The 22193-nt window shown below is 38.7% G+C and overlaps 1 protein-coding gene across 2 annotated transcripts in view; it reads right to left on the reverse strand.

Annotated features, from left to right (window-relative positions):
• Positions 1–22193, reverse strand: part of DIAPH2 (diaphanous related formin 2) — a 151903-nt gene that overhangs the window by 77228 nt on the left and 52482 nt on the right. For both annotated transcript variants that reach the window (XM_031058841.1, XM_031058842.1), the window contains 2 exons: positions 19510–19639; positions 7619–7743 (listed from right to left, as the gene is read on the reverse strand). In XM_031058841.1, coding sequence (XP_030914701.1) covers positions 7619–7743; positions 19510–19639 — 255 coding nt within the window. The remainder of the gene's footprint in view (positions 1–7618; positions 7744–19509; positions 19640–22193) is intronic.

Below are 22193 nucleotides of genomic sequence, written 5' to 3' on the forward strand. Positions count from 1 at the left end.
TCTGGATTTTTACCTCATAAAACAGAGCAGGCAGTGCACAATTTATCCTGCCACAAACCACATCCTCCTAGATGCACAAGCCCGTTCCTGGTTTTCTCCATTAGAGTGGGGAAAAACCTCTCCAAAGCTTTTTTTCTCACACTATTAGGTCATGATTCCTGATCCACAACCCTTGCACATTTTGCTTTTTTGCATGGGAATTATTTACTGATTTTTCTATACAAGTTTTTCTTTTTTGCATGGGAATTATTTACTGATTTTTTCAATACATATTTTGCTTTTTTGCATGGGAATTATTTACTGATTTTCTTATCTGGTAATTTAGCTGATAGACTAAATTTTGTTACAGCCTCTCTCTGAAGCAGGCAGATAAAAATGGGATTTCCCACCAGCCCCTGAAGACCCTGAATGCTCCCTTATCTTGCTGAACATTTTGTTACCTCTCCTCTTGCTGTGCTCACACCCTTAAGGCAGCCTGGAGTCTGAGGCTGAGCTTGTCTCAAAGCAAATCAACAATTTTCACATTACTGGTCAAGCACTGAAACACTGACTTGCTAATAGCTCCCTCTTGGCTTACACCATGTTTTGTTCATAAAAGAATGGAATATCTCATGCTCAATTATGCAGGCCTGGGTAGAATTCTTTTCCCAACAATGAACATAAAGATATTAAAATACATAGATATAATAAAGGGAACAAAGCCAGGTACCAGGCAGAGTACTGTAAAAAAACTCATATTATGATAAAAATAAACATCTGGAATCTTGCCAGATGACACCTGACCAATTTAAAGTTTTTCAAATTCCATTTTACCGAGCAACATGCAGACCACATCAAATTAAACAATTCACATGAAACACCTCAACAGCACGTCTGCTACTTGATGGTTTGCAATAAAAACAGACTAACAATTCTTTGGATGCTTAGTGCACCACAGAGGCAAATACAGAATTTCAGTACACCTTATGGAAAATTTCATATTTGGAGTGATTAAACCCTCACATACACCACACAGAATCATCACATCCACCCCAGAATCCTCACCATGGCTCGCTAAAGCTGAGAAAAAGAGGCTGCAAAACAAAGGTTTGAGATGATGCTGTGGTGCTCTGGTTCAAGACAAACCTGCCACTCCTCACACCCCACAAGGAGCCCCTGTGATTCCAGGCTGGCTTTTAAAAGTTCCAGATTGAACAGGAGACAGGCTGCCAGTGCTTTCCACCAGGATTTCCCACAGCCCTCTTAGAATTTACTCAGGATAAACAAAGCAGAGGGCAGAAAAATGCTAAAAACCCTGAATTCCTCAGCCACCTCCCAGCACAGAAATGCTCGTGCTCTCCTGCCTCTCAGCAGGGAAACTGGGCTTGACCAAGCAGAAGGAGATTAAAGTTGTTTTTCCACAAGGTTAAACTCATCTTTAATTGGGAAATATCTAATTCTACCAGGGTTACAGCTTAGTAACCATGCTTGCTCAAAGCACAAGAGGGAATGAAGGAAAAGCATTTCCCTTTAAATGGGCAGTGTAAAAACCTGCACAGCAATTCTGAAATTAGGTTTGTAATGGGATCATGACAAATTGATTGATTTTTTTCCCTCACTAATTTAGAAAGATGATTATTTGGGACAATAATTAGCAATATTGTCATTTACTGTATTAAATAACAAACCAAACACAACTGGTTTCAGCCATGACCAGAAAAGGAGAGCCATTCTATTAGAACAGCAAAATAATTTTCCTTTTTTCAGCACTGTATTTATACACACATATAACTTTGTCCAAAGACTCACAGCATTCACCTGCTGCACATCCCAGCAAACACAAAGGATAATGAGCTGCAGGTCTGGAATATTTATCTGCAGCAGAATCAGAACATTTCACCTCCCTTTAACTCAATTATATCCATTGATTTTCATGACAAACATCCAGTCACACCAAATGTGACACCAGACATGCAAATACTTCAAAGCTCTTTTAGTGGGGGCATTATTACTTATTTTTTTTTTATTCCAGGGTGAAAAATCAGGTAAACGAAAGGAAATAAATGCCACAGAGGACATTTCTCAGTGGAAATCAAATTGAATGACAACAGTTCTATCAGAACTGTCAGTGAACAACAGGATCTCCAAATAAATAAACCAATAAACAAATTTCAGCTTCTGGGATTGTTTGTGTGAGTGTTGCTGGGCTGCTCAGGGCTGACATTTCAGAATGTGCTGCTGACCTTGTTCCCTTCTAACTGCAAGAGGTCCTGGTCATATTTCTGACACACTAATTATCTTATTTTTAAACTTTTACCTGCAGCTCTGCACACACATATAATTTTGTGTGCTGGGGAGACCCACTCCCCACAGCCTGAGTAAACAACTAAACTACATTTGAGCTCAACAACATCAAATACTTGTGGTTTTTTTCCCCTAAAGCTTAATAATGCCAATTGAATATAAATAACTAAATATAGCCCAAATTGCTTGTAATCTGATTTTTAACTTGGCTGGGTCAGTTCTCCAATAGGATTCAAACTGCTGAGATGCCACGAGCTTAAACAATTAGCAATGCAAAAAAAAAAAAAAAAAGGAGGAAAACTCTGCTTATTCACCAATGCCCTGAATTTCCCAAAAAAGCCTCTAGTTTGGAAAAAGAAAAGCAGATTATTTGTACAAACTAATTCTTCCTATCTGCTGTGAGTGTGCTTTCAGCAGGGGGGTTTTGTGGCAGGGCTGATGAAGGCCCTGGATCATTGCTCAGAATCACAACCAGCAGCTCCAGCAAGGGCGCCTTGGCTGCTTTGGCAGCCCCATTTGAATATCAGGCGAGTGCTCAGAGATAAAAGGTTTTTAAATGTAACCTCTCAGAATATGAGACACTGTCAATTTCCTTCTCCAAAGTGCATTTTAGGGATGCTTTACTTGCATTTGGGGCGACACAAAATAATGCAAATCTGGGCCACGCAGACTGGGGCTGTCAAACAGCCAAGCAAATCGCTGGGATCTCAAATCTAATACTCAAATCACACATTTTGCTGTCTCAGAGCTACAAAACCTTAGAAAAGAGCATCCTACATGCAAAATTTATCATACACTACACCCATGTGATACTTTCTACCTTGCTCATATTAACCAATTTGCATAAAACCATACAGAAGAGGTGGTACAAGAAGAACATTTGATCAACTTATTACCAATAAATTCAAATTGACACAAGTCTATAGCAGGGCAAAAAAAACAAAAACAAAAACAAAAACAAAACCCTGGTATTCCTGGCACTTAATTAATGACAGGCTCTGCTTCAAAAACTTCCTTGAGACTTGAACAATTTATGTACTGAAATTAATTGCAAAGCAGATGTACAGCATTATAAGGCTTGCAATTATTGCTTAAAACGTTTATTTTTATTTAAACATAAAACTCAGAAAACTGAAGATTCAACAGTAAATAAATCATTACTTTCCTGTGCTGTGCCTTCAACGGGCACTGTAAAGTCTTTTTCTCCCACTTAGTATTGTAATTTAGAAGAAAATAGTTGTTTTCTGTAGGAAGCTAATAGAAAGTTCAATTAATCCCAAGTTTATTTTTTAAGAAATAATTTCTCATACTTAAATGCAAACAACAACACCTCCCACAAGAGAATTATCAGCTGATTTTAATCTGAACATTCCCACTGCATCAAAGCCTCCAGACTTCTCCCCAGATCATTTCTGTACAACTGAAGAGCATCCAGAGAGGAAATGAACCCCTCGTGTTTCGTTGTGAGGCTGTAATGGTTGTTAGCACTGGGAGCATAAATGCACATCAAGAGAGGATCCAAGCCTGTCAGCAAGGCAGCTCTTTTATTCCATAAAAAGGATTCTCTTCTAATGAATGGTGTTCCTTACTGGAAATTAAAATTAGTTCACAAATTGCTGCTGTTCCATTTAATGATAAGATGAATGCACAGTGCTTTGAATTTTTTTTATCTGCAGTAATTTTTGCTCTTTCATTCATCATCCCCTTAATTTCACAACTCTTTAAAAAAAAGCTTTGAATTCCTCACATGTATGCAATCAGTCAGAAATGCCATGTGGCAGCACTGATTGCTCTGGGAGGCAAAAGATTTCAATAACTTTAGGCACATTAATGTCTCTGATGAGGGTAAATGATCAGCTGAAAAGCAGAAAAGCCACACGAGGTCTCCATTTAAGGCTCATGCAGGACACACTGGAGGAATAAATTCATGTCAGGTATTTTATAAAACACACAGAGCCAAAGTTATTCCTGTGCAGGGAGCAGGAAGGAATGAACCCAGGGACCAAATACGTGCCCTTGGAACAACATTCAGAGCTCCTGTCTATAGCAGGAGCTATATATATTATATATATTTCTAGAGGAATTAATTATTTTCTAGAGGAACAAGCTTTAGTTTGTGTGCATGTTGGAAGGGAGAAAGAAGTGATATTTATTATTCATGTATTTATAGTTCTCAATATTAATGTTAACTCGGGACAACTTTCCATTTGTTCCCTCTGAAATTGCTTTTCAATTCAGTTGTTTTTAATCTTAGTTAATAACATTTCCATTTGAACTCCATGAATGTAAATACTTTTCTCAATCCCCAACCAGACACCCATGTTTAACATCACTGAAATCACTGTATACACTTACAGCACACAAATATAAAATTCTGAGTTCTGCACTTTGGAAAAATCTTCACTTAGGGACACAAACACTGAAATAAAAGCAGGAGTGAAAGGCAGGCTTGGCACAGTCTGTAATTACTTTTCTAAACTGTTGAATCAGACTCCCCAGTGCTGCATGCAGCAGGGCTAATTATAAAAGGAACCTCTCCCATTTAAAGCTGAATTATTTACAAATTGATCTTCAGGTAAAATACAATTCCAGTCACGGATCAGATCATGGAAAAGGTGTTTCAGGAATCACACCTAAGTTATTTAATATAGCAAGAAATTCACAGAAGGACTATTTTAATCCCTTTATTTTCTTCAGCCACGCTGCACTGAGATGAATAACTGTATGTGCTAAATAAAAAAAAAAAAACTGATTAAGCAACAAGAAAAATTATCTTGCTTAGAAACTGAGCAAGAAAAAAACCAAAATGAAAATGCAGGTAGAATTTCTATTCATCTTCTTGTCACTCACAGCACCAAAAGCTTATTTGTTAAAAAAAAAAAAGTTAGAAAAACTAAAATGACTTAAATTGTTTGACAGAAATTGCTTCTGTATTTTGACTATTAATTTAATTATTACAAATTCATATTATGAATGGTATTTTTCTTATCACTGGCCTCCCACATGAATCTGATACTCCAAGCAGTATCTATCACTCTCACATCCTCTGAAGAAAGTCTCATCCACAACTCCTGGTAAATAGCTTTGTTTATGACAGGAATGAGGAACTGTGCCTTGAATATTATAATTGCTGCATCTGAGACATCTCAGATTTTCTCAAACACTCAGAGAGATGTTCAGCCTGAAATTCTGTAACTTTCCAATCTCAGCATGTGCCATCACCAACAAATCTGCAGGCAGCTGAGGAAATCAAAGAAATACACACTGCAGACTAGGGTGTCACTTTTACACCCTCCAAAATGATTCTCCAATCTAATAAAAAAGATGGGAGTGTAGAAAGCCTTAACATTATTCAGTGATAAGCAGAAACAAAGTGGATCCCTTGATCCAAGGGGAGATGACTTTTGAAATGAAAGCACAGCACTTATCAGGTCATCTGTTCCTTATGCAAACACAAATGCCCAGGGGGAGGCAGCCCCTGGCTCAGAGCCTTATCTCTGCTGCCAAGCCCCCAGTGCTGATAAAAGCAAGGAGGAATCAACCTGGAGGAATCTACCTGCAGTCAACAAGCCAGGCTGCCCAGGACCCTGGAATAATTCACTGTCAAACATTTCAGAGGCTCCTCCTATTTTGGCCAACACAAAGAAGCATTAGTACTTCTTTTTTTTTTTAATCTTTTGCATTGTCAGACAAACTTTTTCTTCTCTAAGAAATGCAGGTGATAAGCTGCAGAGAGAAAAATGTTAAATATTATCTACTTGGCTCTTTTTCCTCACCAAATCATCGGGGTGATGCTAATCATGGCTGTAAGTAAACACACAGGCAGCAAAACAAAAATACAACTGAACAATCATTTCTGTAACCTGGAAAGCAGGGCTGTCAAACTTACCAAGAAAAAAACAGTGGTAAAGGTGCATTTCATAAACTGGTTTAATTTATGAACCAAAGTGGGGCCAAGGTGACAGAATTCAGCCTCTGATGGGGTGACAAGGCACAGAACAATTACAGGGCAATATTGAAAGACTTTCTGATGTGAATGAAGCTCGGGGAAATAATAATGAGCTTTGTTTAACAGCAGAACTGATAAAAGTGATTACCAGCAGCAAGACTCTGAACCTGGCACACAAGACAAGGTGCAAGGGAAGATGGAAGGAATCAGAAACAATTTTCCACTTAGTCAGGAGTTGTCTCCCTTAAGCTACTTTCCAGCAGCCTTGTCAGAAACTTAAAATAAATCCATCCAGAGGAGATGTTAAATATCTGCTTGTGAAATTCTGTCACTGACTCCATTCAGATGGCAAATCCTGCAAAAAACTGACTTTGCACAGACACGGCAGAGAGGAGAAATCTTCATTGCAGCCACCTACCAAACGTGCTGAGCAGCTGTGAATGGATCTAAACATCCATCCCCTCCTTTTTCTCTCCTCTGAAAACCCCAAACCCACCAGTTCTACTGCACCAAGAAAGGAGAGACATCTCAGGAATATCTGAGCTTCTGGAAATGCACAAAATGCCCTGGACTTGGCACCACACTCCAAATGCTCCCAAATATTTCCACACAGAGCTGGGATTTGAGCACAATAAAAATCTGGGAATTTTTTTTTTTTAAGGGCTTTTTCCTCAGTCTTTGCTGCATTTTTGTGAGCTTCTTGTATCTTCAGCAGACTTGTTACTTTAAAGTTTTGAACAAAATGAAAGATGGATATAAAAAAAACAAGCTAGACAGACATCATATTAGAGTACTCCCCAGATTTTACTTAAAGAATCCATAGTCTCTGTTCTCTACGGAAATTAAAGGAGACTTCAGAGTGAAAACAAATGTAAATACTCCTCTAAAATGTTAAAAATATAACTTAAAACCATTGGCAAAATTAATGCCAAAATGCAATTAATGCAAAATCTGGTAAATAAGGGAGCTGTTCCCAGAGGAAAATCAATTTTCTATTCTTTCCAAGTGAGGACTCTGCCCTTCAAAAAACACCACATCTGAAGCTAAAATAATAAACATATCAACTTTACTGCTGTTGTTTTTCTAAAATGGAATAAATAATTCTTTTCAGACAGAAAAAAGAATCCCCATACTGAGTTTATGGCTGCTCACTGTAACTACTTCCTTCAGGAAAGCTGTCTGGGCACCCCTTGAAAATTTGATTATTGATGCTTTCAGCTCTCCTCAGCTCTCTGCTTGCTTACATTCACCACACCCACTGATGCTTTTTCTCTGCTCTGGAAGAAATGCATGAAAAGAGACTTAAAGCCCATTTTGGAGCGCTGCAAATGCCCGAGCAGAGGATCAGAATGCTCAGATCACCAGTGGGGATGTGCCAAAGGATATGCTCATCTTCTCCACAAACTTGTCGTGCTCGTCCTGGCTTTTGGGGAAGTTCTCAATGTCCTTCTCCAGGCGCTGGATCTGCTGGTTCATGGAATCCAGGTTGCTCTTCAGAGTCTGGGCTGAAACTAAGGGCAAAGAAAGAGTTTATAAAGTGATTGCAGAAAGGGTATCAGAAGAGGGAAAAAAAAACAATGGCAGTATAAATAATCTGAAAGAGAATGGTTCCATTAAGTAGATTCATATTTTTCTGAATTACAGCTCGTAAAAAATCCTTCCCTTCATAAAAATAAATTGAAAATATCTACTGTAATATACCAGATCATCATATTTAACATTGAAATGTCACCACTTAATTCTACCATTAGTTCAAATTATTCCATTTCTATTTAAATTTATGGTAAAATTTCCAATATTTCTAATATTATTATTTCTAATATTCTTTTAAATCTAATTCAAAGATTAAAAACTAACTAGAGTTCAAAGAGATTTCATCTTCTTAATGCATGTACTTGGTTAAATGAATGATCTTATTAAGGCACATTTCTGTTACAGGAATGATTTAAAGAATAGACATGGGGGAAAAATTAAATATTTTTTCTTATGTTGAAGTTACTCTGATTTCTGGAGCCCAGAGCTGCGTTAATAGCAAAGGTAGGTCTGAATAATAAAAGCTGCTGATAATCAAAAGGAAGTAAAAGACTCGGAGTACAGCACACTAATTAAAAAAAAAAAGAGGGGACTGTAAAGAACTCCTGCTCGCTGTGTGACAAGCTATTCTAATGAAAAGCACTGTGCTGCCAATTTGGATTAAACAGCCCCTAATTGATGCATCCTGTGAGCAAAAAATGACAGCAGCATCGTGGAGGTGAAGCAACCGCACCTCACACAGAAACCCCAGACCTGGATGAGAAGTGACAGAGCCTCAGCAGAGAAATCCCTGCTCCAGCGGGGGAATTAGGACAACCTGAACTGGAAATATTGACTTCATGGCATAAGCCATGAGGCCCATTTGTCAGGCTGGTTTTTATCCCAAAGAACAACTGGCCAAGCTCTTGCTCTCCAGTCTAAGCTGCCTTTGCAACCCAAGGCTCTCTCCCGTTCTTTGGCTCCTCTTGCCCAGCTCAAAATTCAGTGCTTAGGAAAAAGCAGAGAATCCCAAGACTCCTTTGCCCCAATGCAGCCAAGAAAATCAAATTACTCCTTTTTTTTAAGGAATTTTGATTATCTTTTGCTGGAAAGCAGCTTGCCCAAAAGTTACACTAAGTACTTTCTAAAGAACCATTTATTTTTCTGTTTTCTTGCTGTTAAAAAAAAAAAAAAAAGATGCTGTGGATACATGAGATTAAAGAGCAGAAGGAAATCGAGTCACGATGGTCTGAAAAACAGCACATGGGAAATAAAAATCTGGTAAATAAGGGAGCTGTTTCCCAGAGGAAAATCAATTTTCTATTCTTTCCAAGTGAGGACTCCCATCAGCTGTAACACTGATTTCACCAGCGTGTTCAAATACATATGGCACCAATAGAGCTGTCTTTATAGCAGCCATTATCTCGATTTTATTTTCAATTTTATCCATTTTATACTGGGTACCAAAGGAACTACTAATCATGTAATCCTAGAATTATAGGGGAAGTTTTTTAAGCTTAATTCAACTGGGGTGGGAATCTATACTGACCAAAGAATCCTCGTAGCTTTTAAATTCACATTTGAGAGTTAACCTTGAAATCAACCACTAAAACACTCTGAATGACACAAATTATCAAAGCTTTTAGGTTCTGCTTGCATTAGTTTAATCGTTTGATATTATGATCAAAGCACCCATTTTTGCTTGAACTGAAGAACTTGAATTACTGTAATATTTTTATGGGCTGTTGTGGAGTTGCAGAGGGGGACAAACAGCACTGAAGGAAAATGCTGGAACTAAAAAATAAATGAGGATGCAAATGGTCATTCTGTTCATAGAATAGCAGCTGGTAAGGAAATAGCAATGTAACAGAGTTTAACTGCTTGAAGCAATTTGAAAATATTTAAATGCACGACCACGTAGCAAGAGTAAAAGTTTATTTTTGTCTGGAATTCAAAAGTGCCAAGAAATTCAGCAAGCAATGACAAATAACTGCTGAACTTTGTGATTAAGATGGATGGAAAGTGTTTTCACCTCTATAAAATGAAGTTCGGAAAGGCCCAGACCAGGAACATACTGGCTTTGGAGGCAGGGAGGAACTCCATCCAAGCAAGGAGGCTGCATCCTAAAGCTGTGCTTCCCATAATTAACTTCTAGACTCACACTCAATTAACAAAAAAATGTTGTAGAATATGCAATCCTGTTCACTTTTTTTTTTCCCATTCCCAGGCAAATGTACAAGTTTCTGTTCAAGTAATTTATGCAGTTGTTGTTCTGCAAGACAAATTTCAAAAGATGACAGAACAGGGAACATATATATATATAGACTACAATAAAATATCTGCATTTCCTCCCATAAACCCTTTTATTAGAGATTTACTACTTCAGTAATGTGCAAAGGAATCAACAGGAATACCTTCTACTTTCAGGGAAATTCATGTAAATTTCTTCAAACTCTTGCAAGGTTTTAATTTATGAAAGCATAAATTCCACTTGCAGCACAAAGCCATTTCCTTGAAACCATTTCAAACTGCACGCCCCGAACAGCCTGTCCCCTGCTCTCCTCAAAGACAGAGGCTCGTTCACCTTCCATTTGCCCATCACCCCACAGGAAAATCAGGCATTTCACAGAACCGGCCTCAAAAATGGACATGAAAGGCAGCATTTGGCCTTCAGCAGCAAGGGCTTTACTGACAAAGCCTCTCTGGAGCAGCCATTCCAACATTATTCCACTTAATGTTGCAGCAAGAGAGAACAACCAGCTCAATCCAATACATAAATAACTGATGTCAAGGTAGGAACACGAGGCAAGTACAGAAAATGAGGAAAACATGAAGAAAAAAAACCCAGAAGCAAAAGTCACCAGAAAAAATGCCCAAGGGTGAGCAGACCCCTAAAAAGGGCAGATACCTAAAGGATGCCTGGCTATTTATTTCCTTGTATTAGCAAGGATAAAAGGCTGGTTGTTTTCATTTCCAAATGAAAAGAAATCAGCAGCAGTAAAGAACCACATCACCCACCCTCACAGGACAATCAGGACTCCCACTCATGGTGGAAAGAAATCCAAGAAATGGGAAAGTGGGAGAATTCCAAAGTCAGACTGATTTGCTGACACAGGGAGCAGTGAAGACAGAGGAGAAATGAGTTCAGGAAGGAATGATGTGGATTCTTGGACAGCAGGTTCAGAAGGAAGTCAAAGGTAAGAGGCAGGGATGGAATTTTTAAAGTCTCTGAACAGGTGCAGATGGGGGGGGAAACAGCCTCAAGGAACTGCAGGGTTCTCCCCAAACAGCTTGTCTAAAAACCCACATAAACCCCAAAACCTATATATGGATCAATCCTCAAGGCCAAAGAGAGGAAAAATTCAGCAAAATTTCTCAGCTTGTGCCAAATTGTGTCAGTCTGGCTCTCAGTTTAGCCCTATGAAAAGGTTGGCTTGCAGACAGCGCCTGCAGCTCGAAGGTGGAAAGAAATGCAGCACCTTGAAAGCGTGGACCTCAAACCCTGGAGAGAAAAGGATTTATGAGACAAAGAAAAAAGCCAATAGCAGAAGTTAAACTTGTGTTTCAACTCCCTGCAGAGTCACTGTAACACACAGAGCAAACAGGAGCAAGGCAGAGGGATGTGATAATGCATTGTCCAGATGATTCCTGTCAGGGGCAAAGTGATACAAGCACTGACATGCATCAATACTGTCTCTGCACAAATACTGAATGCAACTCACTTAACCATGCATCATTAAATCTTGGACTGATTAAGAGATTATTTTGCATATTATTATTTAATTATAGTAGAAAATCACAGCCACTGCAGAGATGGCACAATATTATTCTGACATGGAAGGCAATAATTTCCTTCACCTTATTATTATCCTTATATTAATTGCTCCTCTGAAAAAAACCCTTCAAACCAATCCTATCCACTTATTTTGGAGAAAGCATTGCACAGTCTGCACGCTAAGGAAGGCTTAGTGAGTGTCTGCTGGAGCAGTTTAGTCCCAGAAAAATGCTCCCAGCAGTTAATCTCGTGTTGATGGGGAGCACTAGCTGGTCCCTGTAGCCAAGCTAAGCATTTTGTATCTACATTAATACAGCAACAGGAGCAAAGGTCAGACTAATCCCTTCTAAAATAAGATTGCATCAGACTGAGAGTCCTCCCCACAACAAGAGGTGAAATGATACATTTTGATTAGGTGCAGTGCCTCTTGCACGAGAAATTTAAACGGTCTCTGATCGTGATGCAGAACTGGGATGGCCATGTCCACAGCTGGAAAACACTCTGAAGGGAAAGCCAACATCAATTACTCCAGAAAGCAAAAGCAGGTCTGCACCAAGCAAATTAACTGGTGGATTTTTAAGTCTAGACAGCATTTGCACCATAACTACATTGTAAGCATACTAATGACTATTTATTACTTATTGCCCGAAGGCAGATGGAAAGACTTTCACAAAGGAATGGGAGGCAGTTTGGAGGGAAATGGGTGAGCAAATTCATAATCTGCAGGAATTACAAGCATTGATTACTCAATTCATACCAAGCAAGTTTCTGTTTGTTAGGACAATAAACGTTTAAACACCTCAGGATCAAAGGGGAAGAACAGCTCCCACCTTACCCAGCTAGAGGAGCTGCCATCCTCCTCTTCCAAAAACTGGGAAAGCTTTCTGACACCAAGTCCTGGTGCTTAACAACCAACCCACCACGCAGAACAGACCTTCTCCCTGACAGAATCTTCCCTGCACATTCTCAGCTTTGGGAGTAGGAGCAGGTCTGCCCAAATGGCAATGTTTTGTTTGTATCCTATTACTGGGATTTGATCTGAGGAAGCCTTAAAGCAGAATTTTTAACAGACAGATTTCACTCATTGGCACTTTTGATTTGCATGCTGAGGTTTCCCTGCCCAGCAGAGGCTCTGCCTGCTCCCAGCCCTGCAGGGGAAGGGGCAGAAGGCAGGGACACAGCTGTGCTCCACCTTTCCAGGCTGTGCTCCACCTTTCCAGCCTGTGCTCCACCTTTCTTCCAGCCTCTGCTCCACCTGTCCAGGCTGCCACAGGAGCTCCATTGTCCTGTCCAAGCAGACCCAGCAGCTGTGCACTGCTGTCCCTGTCCTGCCCACCTGCAGGGGGGCTGAACACAATTTCCAAGCCCTTTGTAACAAGCCCCATAACTGCTGGCTTGTTGTTTAATGAGAGATTCAGTCTCAGGCACTCTGTGTGTGCCACCCTCCTGCTCTCCCTTGTCAGGAGCAGCCTTTCCCCCAACCTTCCACATCTACCTCACTAACCAAACAATGCCATAGAATAGAAGCTTTTTAGTTGAACTGCCTTTTCATATCACAGCTACAAATCTTTTAGAAAACAGATGTCCCAATTTTAGAAGAACGACCGGGAGCACTGGAGCTGCTGGGTGAGAAGAGCTCTGCAATCAGCAGTGTGGGATATCACCTCCAGAGCACTCCAGAAACCCACCCCACTTTGATGTTGACTTAATTACAGATGTCTTTCAAGATCTCAGAAGTTGAGTTTATTTTTAAAGGAGAGCTTATAATTACAAAATCAGTATGTATTAAATGAGCATGCTGAAGCAGAGCTGCTGGCAGGGGTGTAAGACAAACTGCAAATGAAGCAGAGGAGACAAGGAAACACAAAGTGAGGGAGGCACAGGGAAGGAGCAGAGCTGCTGTCACACAACCTGCTGCTGACAGAAAAACTCAGAGATTTTGGGAAAATTCATCCTGGCCTTCCTGGATGCCTGAGCCACTTGCAGAGGGGCCAGGGACTTCCTCACAGGCACCAAAGTGCAAATCCCACCACAGACAAGCAGGAGAAGAAAGAACAAAGTGCCATTTTGAGGCTTTTGCCTCTCTCTGGAGGCTTGTATTAAGGAATTCTAAATGGATTACACAACTTAAGACATTTAAAGCAATGTTCACTTCTGAATTGGTTTAACTACAGCCAGAAATTCTTAAATGTTTTAATTTCTTTAATAAGCAACAGCCCATGAGAGTCAGTTGGACTGTTCTTTCATTTTGCCCTTGATACTTACACTTGAGGGAGAGGAGCAGAGCCTTAAAATGCAAGCCATACAGAAAGCTGTTTAATGGAGATTCCAAATTATGACTTCAAAATGTAGCTCCAGAACAACCACAGTTCTCTGCAGCATTTATTACACACAGACTGCAACTAAAAAATCCCCAAAGCCTTCCCAGACTGGGAGAACTCACTGAGCCATTCTGCAGAGTGTGAGGCAATCCAGAATCTCAGCCAGGCTCCAAAAGGATCCCTTAGAGAAATTCCTGCTCAGAACTACAACACAAGGAGCACCTGTGAGGTTTCTGCTTCCCACCACCCATGGGCCAGATTGGGCAAAATCTGCTTCAGCAATTTAAACTGTGCTTTAAAGGTGGAAATGCTGCAATTTAAACTGTGCAAGGTGGAAGTGCTGCAGATCTCTTTGCTAAAACCCAAGGTTTTTTTCTGCTGCACCAAACTATAAAACTTTTGTCTGACAGAAAAACGGCTGCTGCTTATGAGCATGTTTTAAATCGCTGTACTTCAAAGTGACAGTGGCACAGGATGTTTTAAAATATTTCCCCCATTCTAAAATGATGCCATTAAATCACAGTGAAGTACCTGTATAAAATCTCAAAATTAAGACTTTATTACAGTATTTGTAATAAAAAGTACGCACATATTTGCATTCCCCAGTGTTTCAATTGCTAATGGCCTTTCCAGAGAGATGGCTGCACCTTCAGAACCATATGCTTGCAAATTAATGAAATAAATTCCAATGTCCAAGTGAGTGACAAATCAGTGCTGATGATATTGGTATTTTCCAGTCCACTGCACAGACCTAATTCACCCCCACAAGGCACCTTTCACTTCATTTTACTTTCAACACCACTTTCAAAGAACTATCAAGTGGCACACCTTGATGTCAGGCAAAGAACTCAGTGCGTTAAGTGCTCAAAAAACCCCTCATTATTACTGAAAGAGACGAAAAAATACAGATTTTATATTATATGTATCCCCCTTTGCCAGTTAATCTCAATTTGCTGTGGCTCTGCACAGCCCAGTGGTGCCACTGCTGGCAGACCAAGCAGGAACAGCTACATCAGGAATGTGATATCCAACAGATAAAGACAGAGCTATGGCTTATTTTTGTTTTATTATTTACAGGTACAATGGTTAAATCACAAACTGGGATGTAAAACTGCTCCTCTTAGTATCTAAAATTAAGTTTCTGTTATAAAACACATGGCTAACTTCTTTTAATCATCTTCATTTTGTGTGCCACCTATTTCACTTTTATGATTTCTGAGAGGCTTGACACTCAGGTGAGCCTTAACTTTAAAAATATATTTATTTTCCGAGTTATCCTTTTAACCACATCGTTGTCTAAAAATATCTGACTTGTAAGGTACCTCTTGTTTTTGTTTGGAAATTTGACTGAAGCCCAAAAGGGGATGGGATTTTTTCAGGTCTTTAATAAAAAGCTGAGGTTATAAAGTGGTAAGAGCAAATACCGTGAAAAGCAGCAAGAGGGATAACAAGCGAAGTGAAGAAGGCAGGAGTGTGCCAACAGGAATGGGCCTGGCTCCAAAGGACAGGGGAAAAAGAAAGGGGGAAAAGGAAATCACTGCCATCAAACAATGCACTGCATCACAGCCTTGTGAGTTTTGATTGGTTTTCCTTTCACAGTCTGCTTGCAGGAAGAAGAAATGCTTTTCCAATGATCTCTTGATAGTTAATCACTTTGACCTTTGCTTGTATTTTCCAGAATAAAACTGTTTCCTAATTTATTTTTACCTTTCATAAAGCAGCAGGTTGATCTTCCATCTTTAAAAAGATCAACTATTTTATTATACCCAATATGAGATTATTGAAGATTTTAGTACATGCATGGGGAGTTCATCTAATCCCATTGACCTTTTCATATTAAAATCCAGTTTTATGCTTTATCTGCTCTTTGTTAAAAAGTAAAAAAAAAAATAAAAATCAGCTGTTGTTCAGATGCTGGTTCTTTATTCTTATATGAAAATGAAGCTGAACAGGATTTTTTTCCTTGACATGGAAGTGAGAATATGCAGCCAAGACTGAAAAGAAGTTGCAGATGCCAAGTGCAGCATTTGGAAGGTTGTGCACAGCCCAGACCACGAGGCTGCCTCCTGACTAAAAAGTACCAGCATCCATCTCAAGCAATGACACTCACCTGCCCAGCTCATATTTCCTTCTTTAAAATTCATGCAGAGATAATATTTGCTGGTAGATTTCTTCCTATTTTATGAATAACTGATGCCAGCATCCTCATATCCAGCCAATTTATTCCAAAAGAGGCTTCCCACAGGAAGAATAAACCCAACTGTCTGTCCCCAAAACCACTGGTTTATAAAACACCAAACAATAAATAGGAAGTGCAAATCTCCTCCATGCCAAGCACCTCAAATTCCTGCACAGGAAAAGCACCAGTGTGGCAGAGCAGATGAACATTACAATCACCCAACCCCCAGCAGCACCATGGGGAGCAGTTGAAGCAACTTGCACAAATCCCATTTATTCTGCCAAAAATCTGCCTTGCTCCAGAAAACAAAGAAGGGCTGAAAGAGAAGTTTTGGTCATTAAAAATGAACAGCAATTTATGCTCTGCTAGAAGTCAGTGCTGTTTTTAGGAAATGCAGCTTTTATCTTACAGAATGAAACAAATTTAACTGCAATAAAATCTTTTTCATATGTATGCTGAGCATCAGAATTATTAGAGGCTTTGCTCCCATTAATATGCTTCCTGTGTTTAGGATGCTACAGCTTAACTAAACTTTACTGACTCTTCCAGTTTAATTCCTCAAGTCAACTTACAGAACATCAGAGGCTTTGAATCAAACTGTAAAAATCTCAAAGCTGCAAGGTCAAGTGTCACCCACAGAAGAAAATTCATAAAAAATCATCAAAAGTGCCTGGTAAACCAGAAGACTTTACAAAGAAAGGAAGAAAAAGATGAAAAGTCACCTCGAGGAAAGAATTATCAAGTGGGAGAAAATATTTTTGGAATTTAGATAAGATGCCAAACTGCTACTTGCATAAATAACTTTGCACTGCATCACAGCCTTGTGAGTTTTGATTGGTTTTCCTTTCACAGTCTGCTTGCAGGAAGAAGAAATGCTTTTCCAATGATCTCTTGATAGTTAATCACTTTGACCTTTGCTTGTATTTTCCAGAATAAAACTGTTTCCTAATTTATTTTTACCTTTCATAAAGCAGCAGGTTGATCTTCCATCTTTAAAAAGATCAACTATTTTATTATACCCAATATGAGATTATTGAAGATTTTAGTACATGCATGGGGAGTTCATCTAATCCCATTGACCTTTTCATATTAAAATCCAGTTTTATGCTTTATCTGCTCTTTGTTAAAAAGTAAAAAAAAAAATAAAAATCAGCTGTTGTTCAGATGCTGGTTCTTTATTCTTATATGAAAATGAAGCTGAACAGGATTTTTTTCCTTGACATGGAAGTGAGAATATGCAGCCAAGACTGAAAAGAAGTTGCAGATGCCAAGTGCAGCATTTGGAAGGTTGTGCACAGCCCAGACCACGAGGCTGCCTCCTGACTAAAAAGTACCAGCATCCATCTCAAGCAATGACACTCACCTGCCCAGCTCATATTTCCTTCTTTAAAATTCATGCAGAGATAATATTTGCTGGTAGATTTCTTCCTATTTTATGAATAACTGATGCCAGCATCCTCATATCCAGCCAATTTATTCCAAAAGAGGCTTCCCACAGGAAAAATAAACCCAAGTGTCCTTCTCCAAAACCACTGGTTTATAAAACACCAAACAATAAATAGGAAGTGCAAATCTCCTCCATGCCAAGCACCTCAAATTCCTGCACAGGAAAAGCACCAGTGTGGCAGAGCAGATGAACATTACAATCACCCAACCCCCAGCAGCACCATGGGGAGCAGTTGAAGCAACTTGCACAAATCCCATTTATTCTGCCAAAAATCTGCCTTGCTCCAGAAAACAAAGAAGGGCTGAAAGAGAAGTTTTGGTCATTAAAAATGAACAGCAATTTATGCTCTGCTAGAAGTCAGTGCTGTTTTTAGGAAATGCAGCTTTTATCTTACAGAATGAAACAAATTTAACTGCAATAAAATCTTTTTCATATGTATGCTGAGCATCAGAATTATTAGAGGCTTTGCTCCCATTAATATGCTTCCTGTGTTTAGGATGCTACAGCTTAACTAAACTTTACTGACTCTTCCAGTTTAATTCCTCAAGTCAACTTACAGAACATCAGAGGCTTTGAATCAAACTGTAAAAATCTCAAAGCTGCAAGGTCAAGTGTCACCCACAGAAGAAAATTCATAAAAAATCATCAAAAGTGCCTGGTAAACCAGAAGACTTTACAAAGAAAGGAAGAAAAAGATGAAAAGTCACCTCGAGGAAAGAATTATCAAGTGGGAGAAAATATTTTTGGAATTTAGATAAGATGCCAAACTGCTACTTGCATAAATAACTTAATTAATATGTTAGTCCACAGAATCACAGAATGTCCTGAGCTGGAAAGGACTCACAAGGAGCCCTGCACAGACACCCCAAAAATCCCAGAGCAGGGACTCAGGCCAGTGAACCATCCTGCAGCAAAGTGAGGCACACATACAAGCAACACAAATAAAACAAACAGGTTATATGCAAAACCATGGAAAGGTGCAAAGTTTGAGAAAAAGCAAAAAAAAAAAAAAAAGTATGATGAAGACAGACACAAACCAGAGTGAAGAAGTGTGAAGTGAAGCCATGGCAAAGCTGGGCTGATGGATGAACTGTCCCCAGGTCCTTGGGGACACAGGAGCTCTGCTCTCAGCAGACAGTGAACACAGACTGAGAGCAAGTGATGGCCTAATTAATAAAGCAGCAGCAGCTAATCACTGCACTGAGGAGAGACACTGACTGATAGCACTGCAGGAAAGGAGACAAAACTTCCAGGAGAAAACCTGGACAGGGCTGGTGGAAATGTGCATCCAACTCCTTCTCACCTCTGTTTTCCTTCATATTCTTGTGCTCACCCAGGTATTTATATTTATAATTTATATCTATATCTATATTTATATCTATATTTATATCTATATTTATATCTATATTTATATTCTGGTGAAATTGACCAATTAAATATATTTATTTATATATATATATTTTTATTTCATGTATAAATACATATATTTATTTGCATAAATGGCACAGCTATTTATTTGTTATTCTCTCTCAGGTGTGGAAATGAGGAACTCTCTGTGTGAAGGCTCCTTGCGCACTCAGAGCTCACTCCTCAGAGGTTTGAGGGGACACTCAATGCCATCCCTGCACTGCTGGCACAACTCCTGAGCTGTGGTTTTTCAAGCATCTCTCTCACTACAATTTATTAATAGAATTTATAATACAATTAATAATACATTTAATAAATTTATTAAGAAATGCATAATGCAGTTTATAATACAATATATAATACAATTTATTGATTGTATTATTTTAATGCCATTTAAAAATTTTTAATTGTATCATAAATTGTATTATTTTCACAGCCTACTACAGAAAAAAAGGAGTTGCTCTATTATTGTTTTTCCCCTTTTTTTTTCAGCTCAATAAATACCAGAAAAGCACAATCCACGTGGATTATCGATGCTTACAGGTTACATAATCCCACAATCCCAAATGAAATGCTGGGAGTATTTCATGTCAAAGCAAACAACTGCTACCTTTAGGTGCTTTGCCTGCTGCTTACCTTTGCTTGCACTCTCAACGTGCTGCAGCTCATCTGGGAATTTTAGGATGTCCCTGTAATTCTCCTCACAGATTTCTGCCAGGAAATGCAACAGGGTGGTTTTCTGATCTGATGATTTTGTATCTCGAATCTAAAAAAGTGAACACAGGAGAAAACAAACATAAAAAAACATTCTTAAAACATGTCAATAAAGTGAATATTGCAGACTCTAACTCATTAGTAAAAAGTTACCTACATGGGTCGTCTGCAAATAAACAGATTTAAAAAATGAAACTTCTTGAGTTCTTCAAAATTTAGGACTAGAAGGAATCTACCCTATGATGTATTTTAAGAAATGATGATTAATTTTGATGAGAAGAAGATCTGAGATAAAGTTCTGAGATTTCAGCATTGCCAGTTCAGAATCCCCCAGATAAAAAAAAAAGCTGTGGACAGAGATTAAACAGAACTGAAATGAGAGCATTCCTTCAATGCCATAAATGCCAAACCTCTACAGGAATCCCTGAACTGCTGCAGAGCTGGACACCATGCTAACAGTCAGAATTTGCATTCTGACCAGTCAAACTAAAGTAACTCCTTGTTGGAAATCCACATTTTTTTCTTGGAGCAAAATCTAAACCATGCTGCTTTAGGCTAAAGATTTGGGGACCAATTCTATAGAGAAACACAAAATAAATGCACCCTGCCTTACCAGAACACAGAATAACAAAACAGCAAAGGTAATCCTGACTGTAGCTGAAGGAAATGTAATGCATCCAGCTGTATTTGTGAAAAGCTGCAGGAAAACTCTGCACAATGGGAAGTAACAGGTAAATGAATATTTTTGCTGTTTTTTCAACTGCAGGGGCATTTTTAGTGGCCTGAAACAAATCAGTATTCTTGGAAGTGATAAAACTCTCCTCTCCATTAGCCTGAGTGCATGAACTGCTGAAATGAGGTTTTTAGTTAAAAAAATAAAAATCTGAACTAATTGTTAGAATATAGGACCAGTGACACGTTTCCAACAACCTTATGGCTCAGTCCCATGGCACAGTGCACATGTGTAGACAAAGGAACATCGTGAACTTGAGAGAATGAGAGAACAAATTTAAAACCAAATTCCTGAGTTTGCCCATTTTTGTGCAGATGTGAAGGAGGAATGTGTGAGTTGATGGAAGATCCAGCAGGAGCAGAGATTTACCCACAAAGGCAAGACAGAGTAGGTGCATGGAAGAGTTTGAGAGGAGCACACTTCACTTGACAGAGAATTAGTAATACATCTGGAAAGAATTGTTTTAACAGCATTTTACTCATCTAGTACAGTTCCTACACAGAACTAAGCTACAACATACACAACAAATGAAATAAAGGATTTATTTAAGAAGAATACATAAATGCTTGTGTAAAATCTCCTATTTGTTTTCTCATTCTCTAAATCACTTGAAGTTCTAATTCTATAATCCTCATGACAGGCTTGCCATCGATGTTCAATTTAATAGAGGGCTTTCAGCTTTAAGGATTACCCTGTTAGGAATAAATGAGTGCAGTGGAAAAACAGGCTTTTAAAAATATAAGGTATTTAGGCAATTAAGAAAGCAATTTAATTCATACCAATTCAGCGATTAAAGACTAAACAATGCTCAGTAATGGTATGCAGTTAAAGGGCTTTCATGTGTTACATACACAGGAGTTCTCCTGACTTGAAAAAAATAGTAGATTTACTGGCTAAACATCTGCATGGAAAAAAGAAATTGCATTTCAATTTGTCTGTGAACAACAGGAGTGGGATTTGCAGTCTTTGATCTCTCTGACATCATCAAGTGGATAAAGCACTTTTTTTCTAAATGGACAAAATTATTTTGCTTTCAAATTACAACAGGAACATGTTTTGCCACCAAGAGCAACATCACAATAAGAGTCAGCATTAGCACCTTGTAGTAAAGGTAAACATCTACATAAATACCTAAATAAACATTTATTTAGAACTTGAACTTCATTTCTTTGGCCCAATCATAAACAAGTTTCTGCTATATTCATCTTCATTTTTAACACAATGGATGCAGATAGGTCTGTTTGATATTTAGAATCAATAGCTGTACTTTAAAAATCAAGTCCTAAGCCCACTGATATAATGAAACATAAGACAGGTGCTGTTTGAGTGTAGCTTAGCACATAATATTTAAATATAAAAATAGAAATGAAAGGTAGGAACTGGACAGGTGGCAGCTTGGTTGTGTCTGTATCACACCCTGTACTCATATTCAATATACACTCATACTCAATAACACACCCATTATTTTAATTCTTTTGTATATAAATGCAATACTTTTTACATTCAGCTTTTTACTTGCAGTAATTCTGCCCAATAGATGTAACTTTCCTTGGCTTGTAAAGAACCTCATGGCTTAGCCTGATTTCTGCTGTTCTACACACTCCAGCCAAGTGGATGGAAAGCAAAAAGAGCCTATTAACTTGTGCTTACAAGACCAGGAGCTGGACTTTGATGAACCTCGTGGGTCCTTTCCAACTCAGGATATTCTATCATTCTATGATTCAGGATAAATTTTTAACATTGTGGTGTTCAAATTTTAAAATACAGGTTTTGAGTCCAGGGCCTTTCCTTGCCCGAGAGATGGAATTTGGAAATAACACATTCAGTTTAAAAATAAATGAAATAAATTGCTAGACCAGTGGGGGCTACAGAA

This window comes from Geospiza fortis, unplaced genomic scaffold (assembly GCF_000277835.1).
Source record: "Geospiza fortis unplaced genomic scaffold, GeoFor_1.0 scaffold29, whole genome shotgun sequence".
NCBI classification, from domain to species: domain Eukaryota; kingdom Metazoa; phylum Chordata; class Aves; order Passeriformes; family Thraupidae; genus Geospiza; species Geospiza fortis.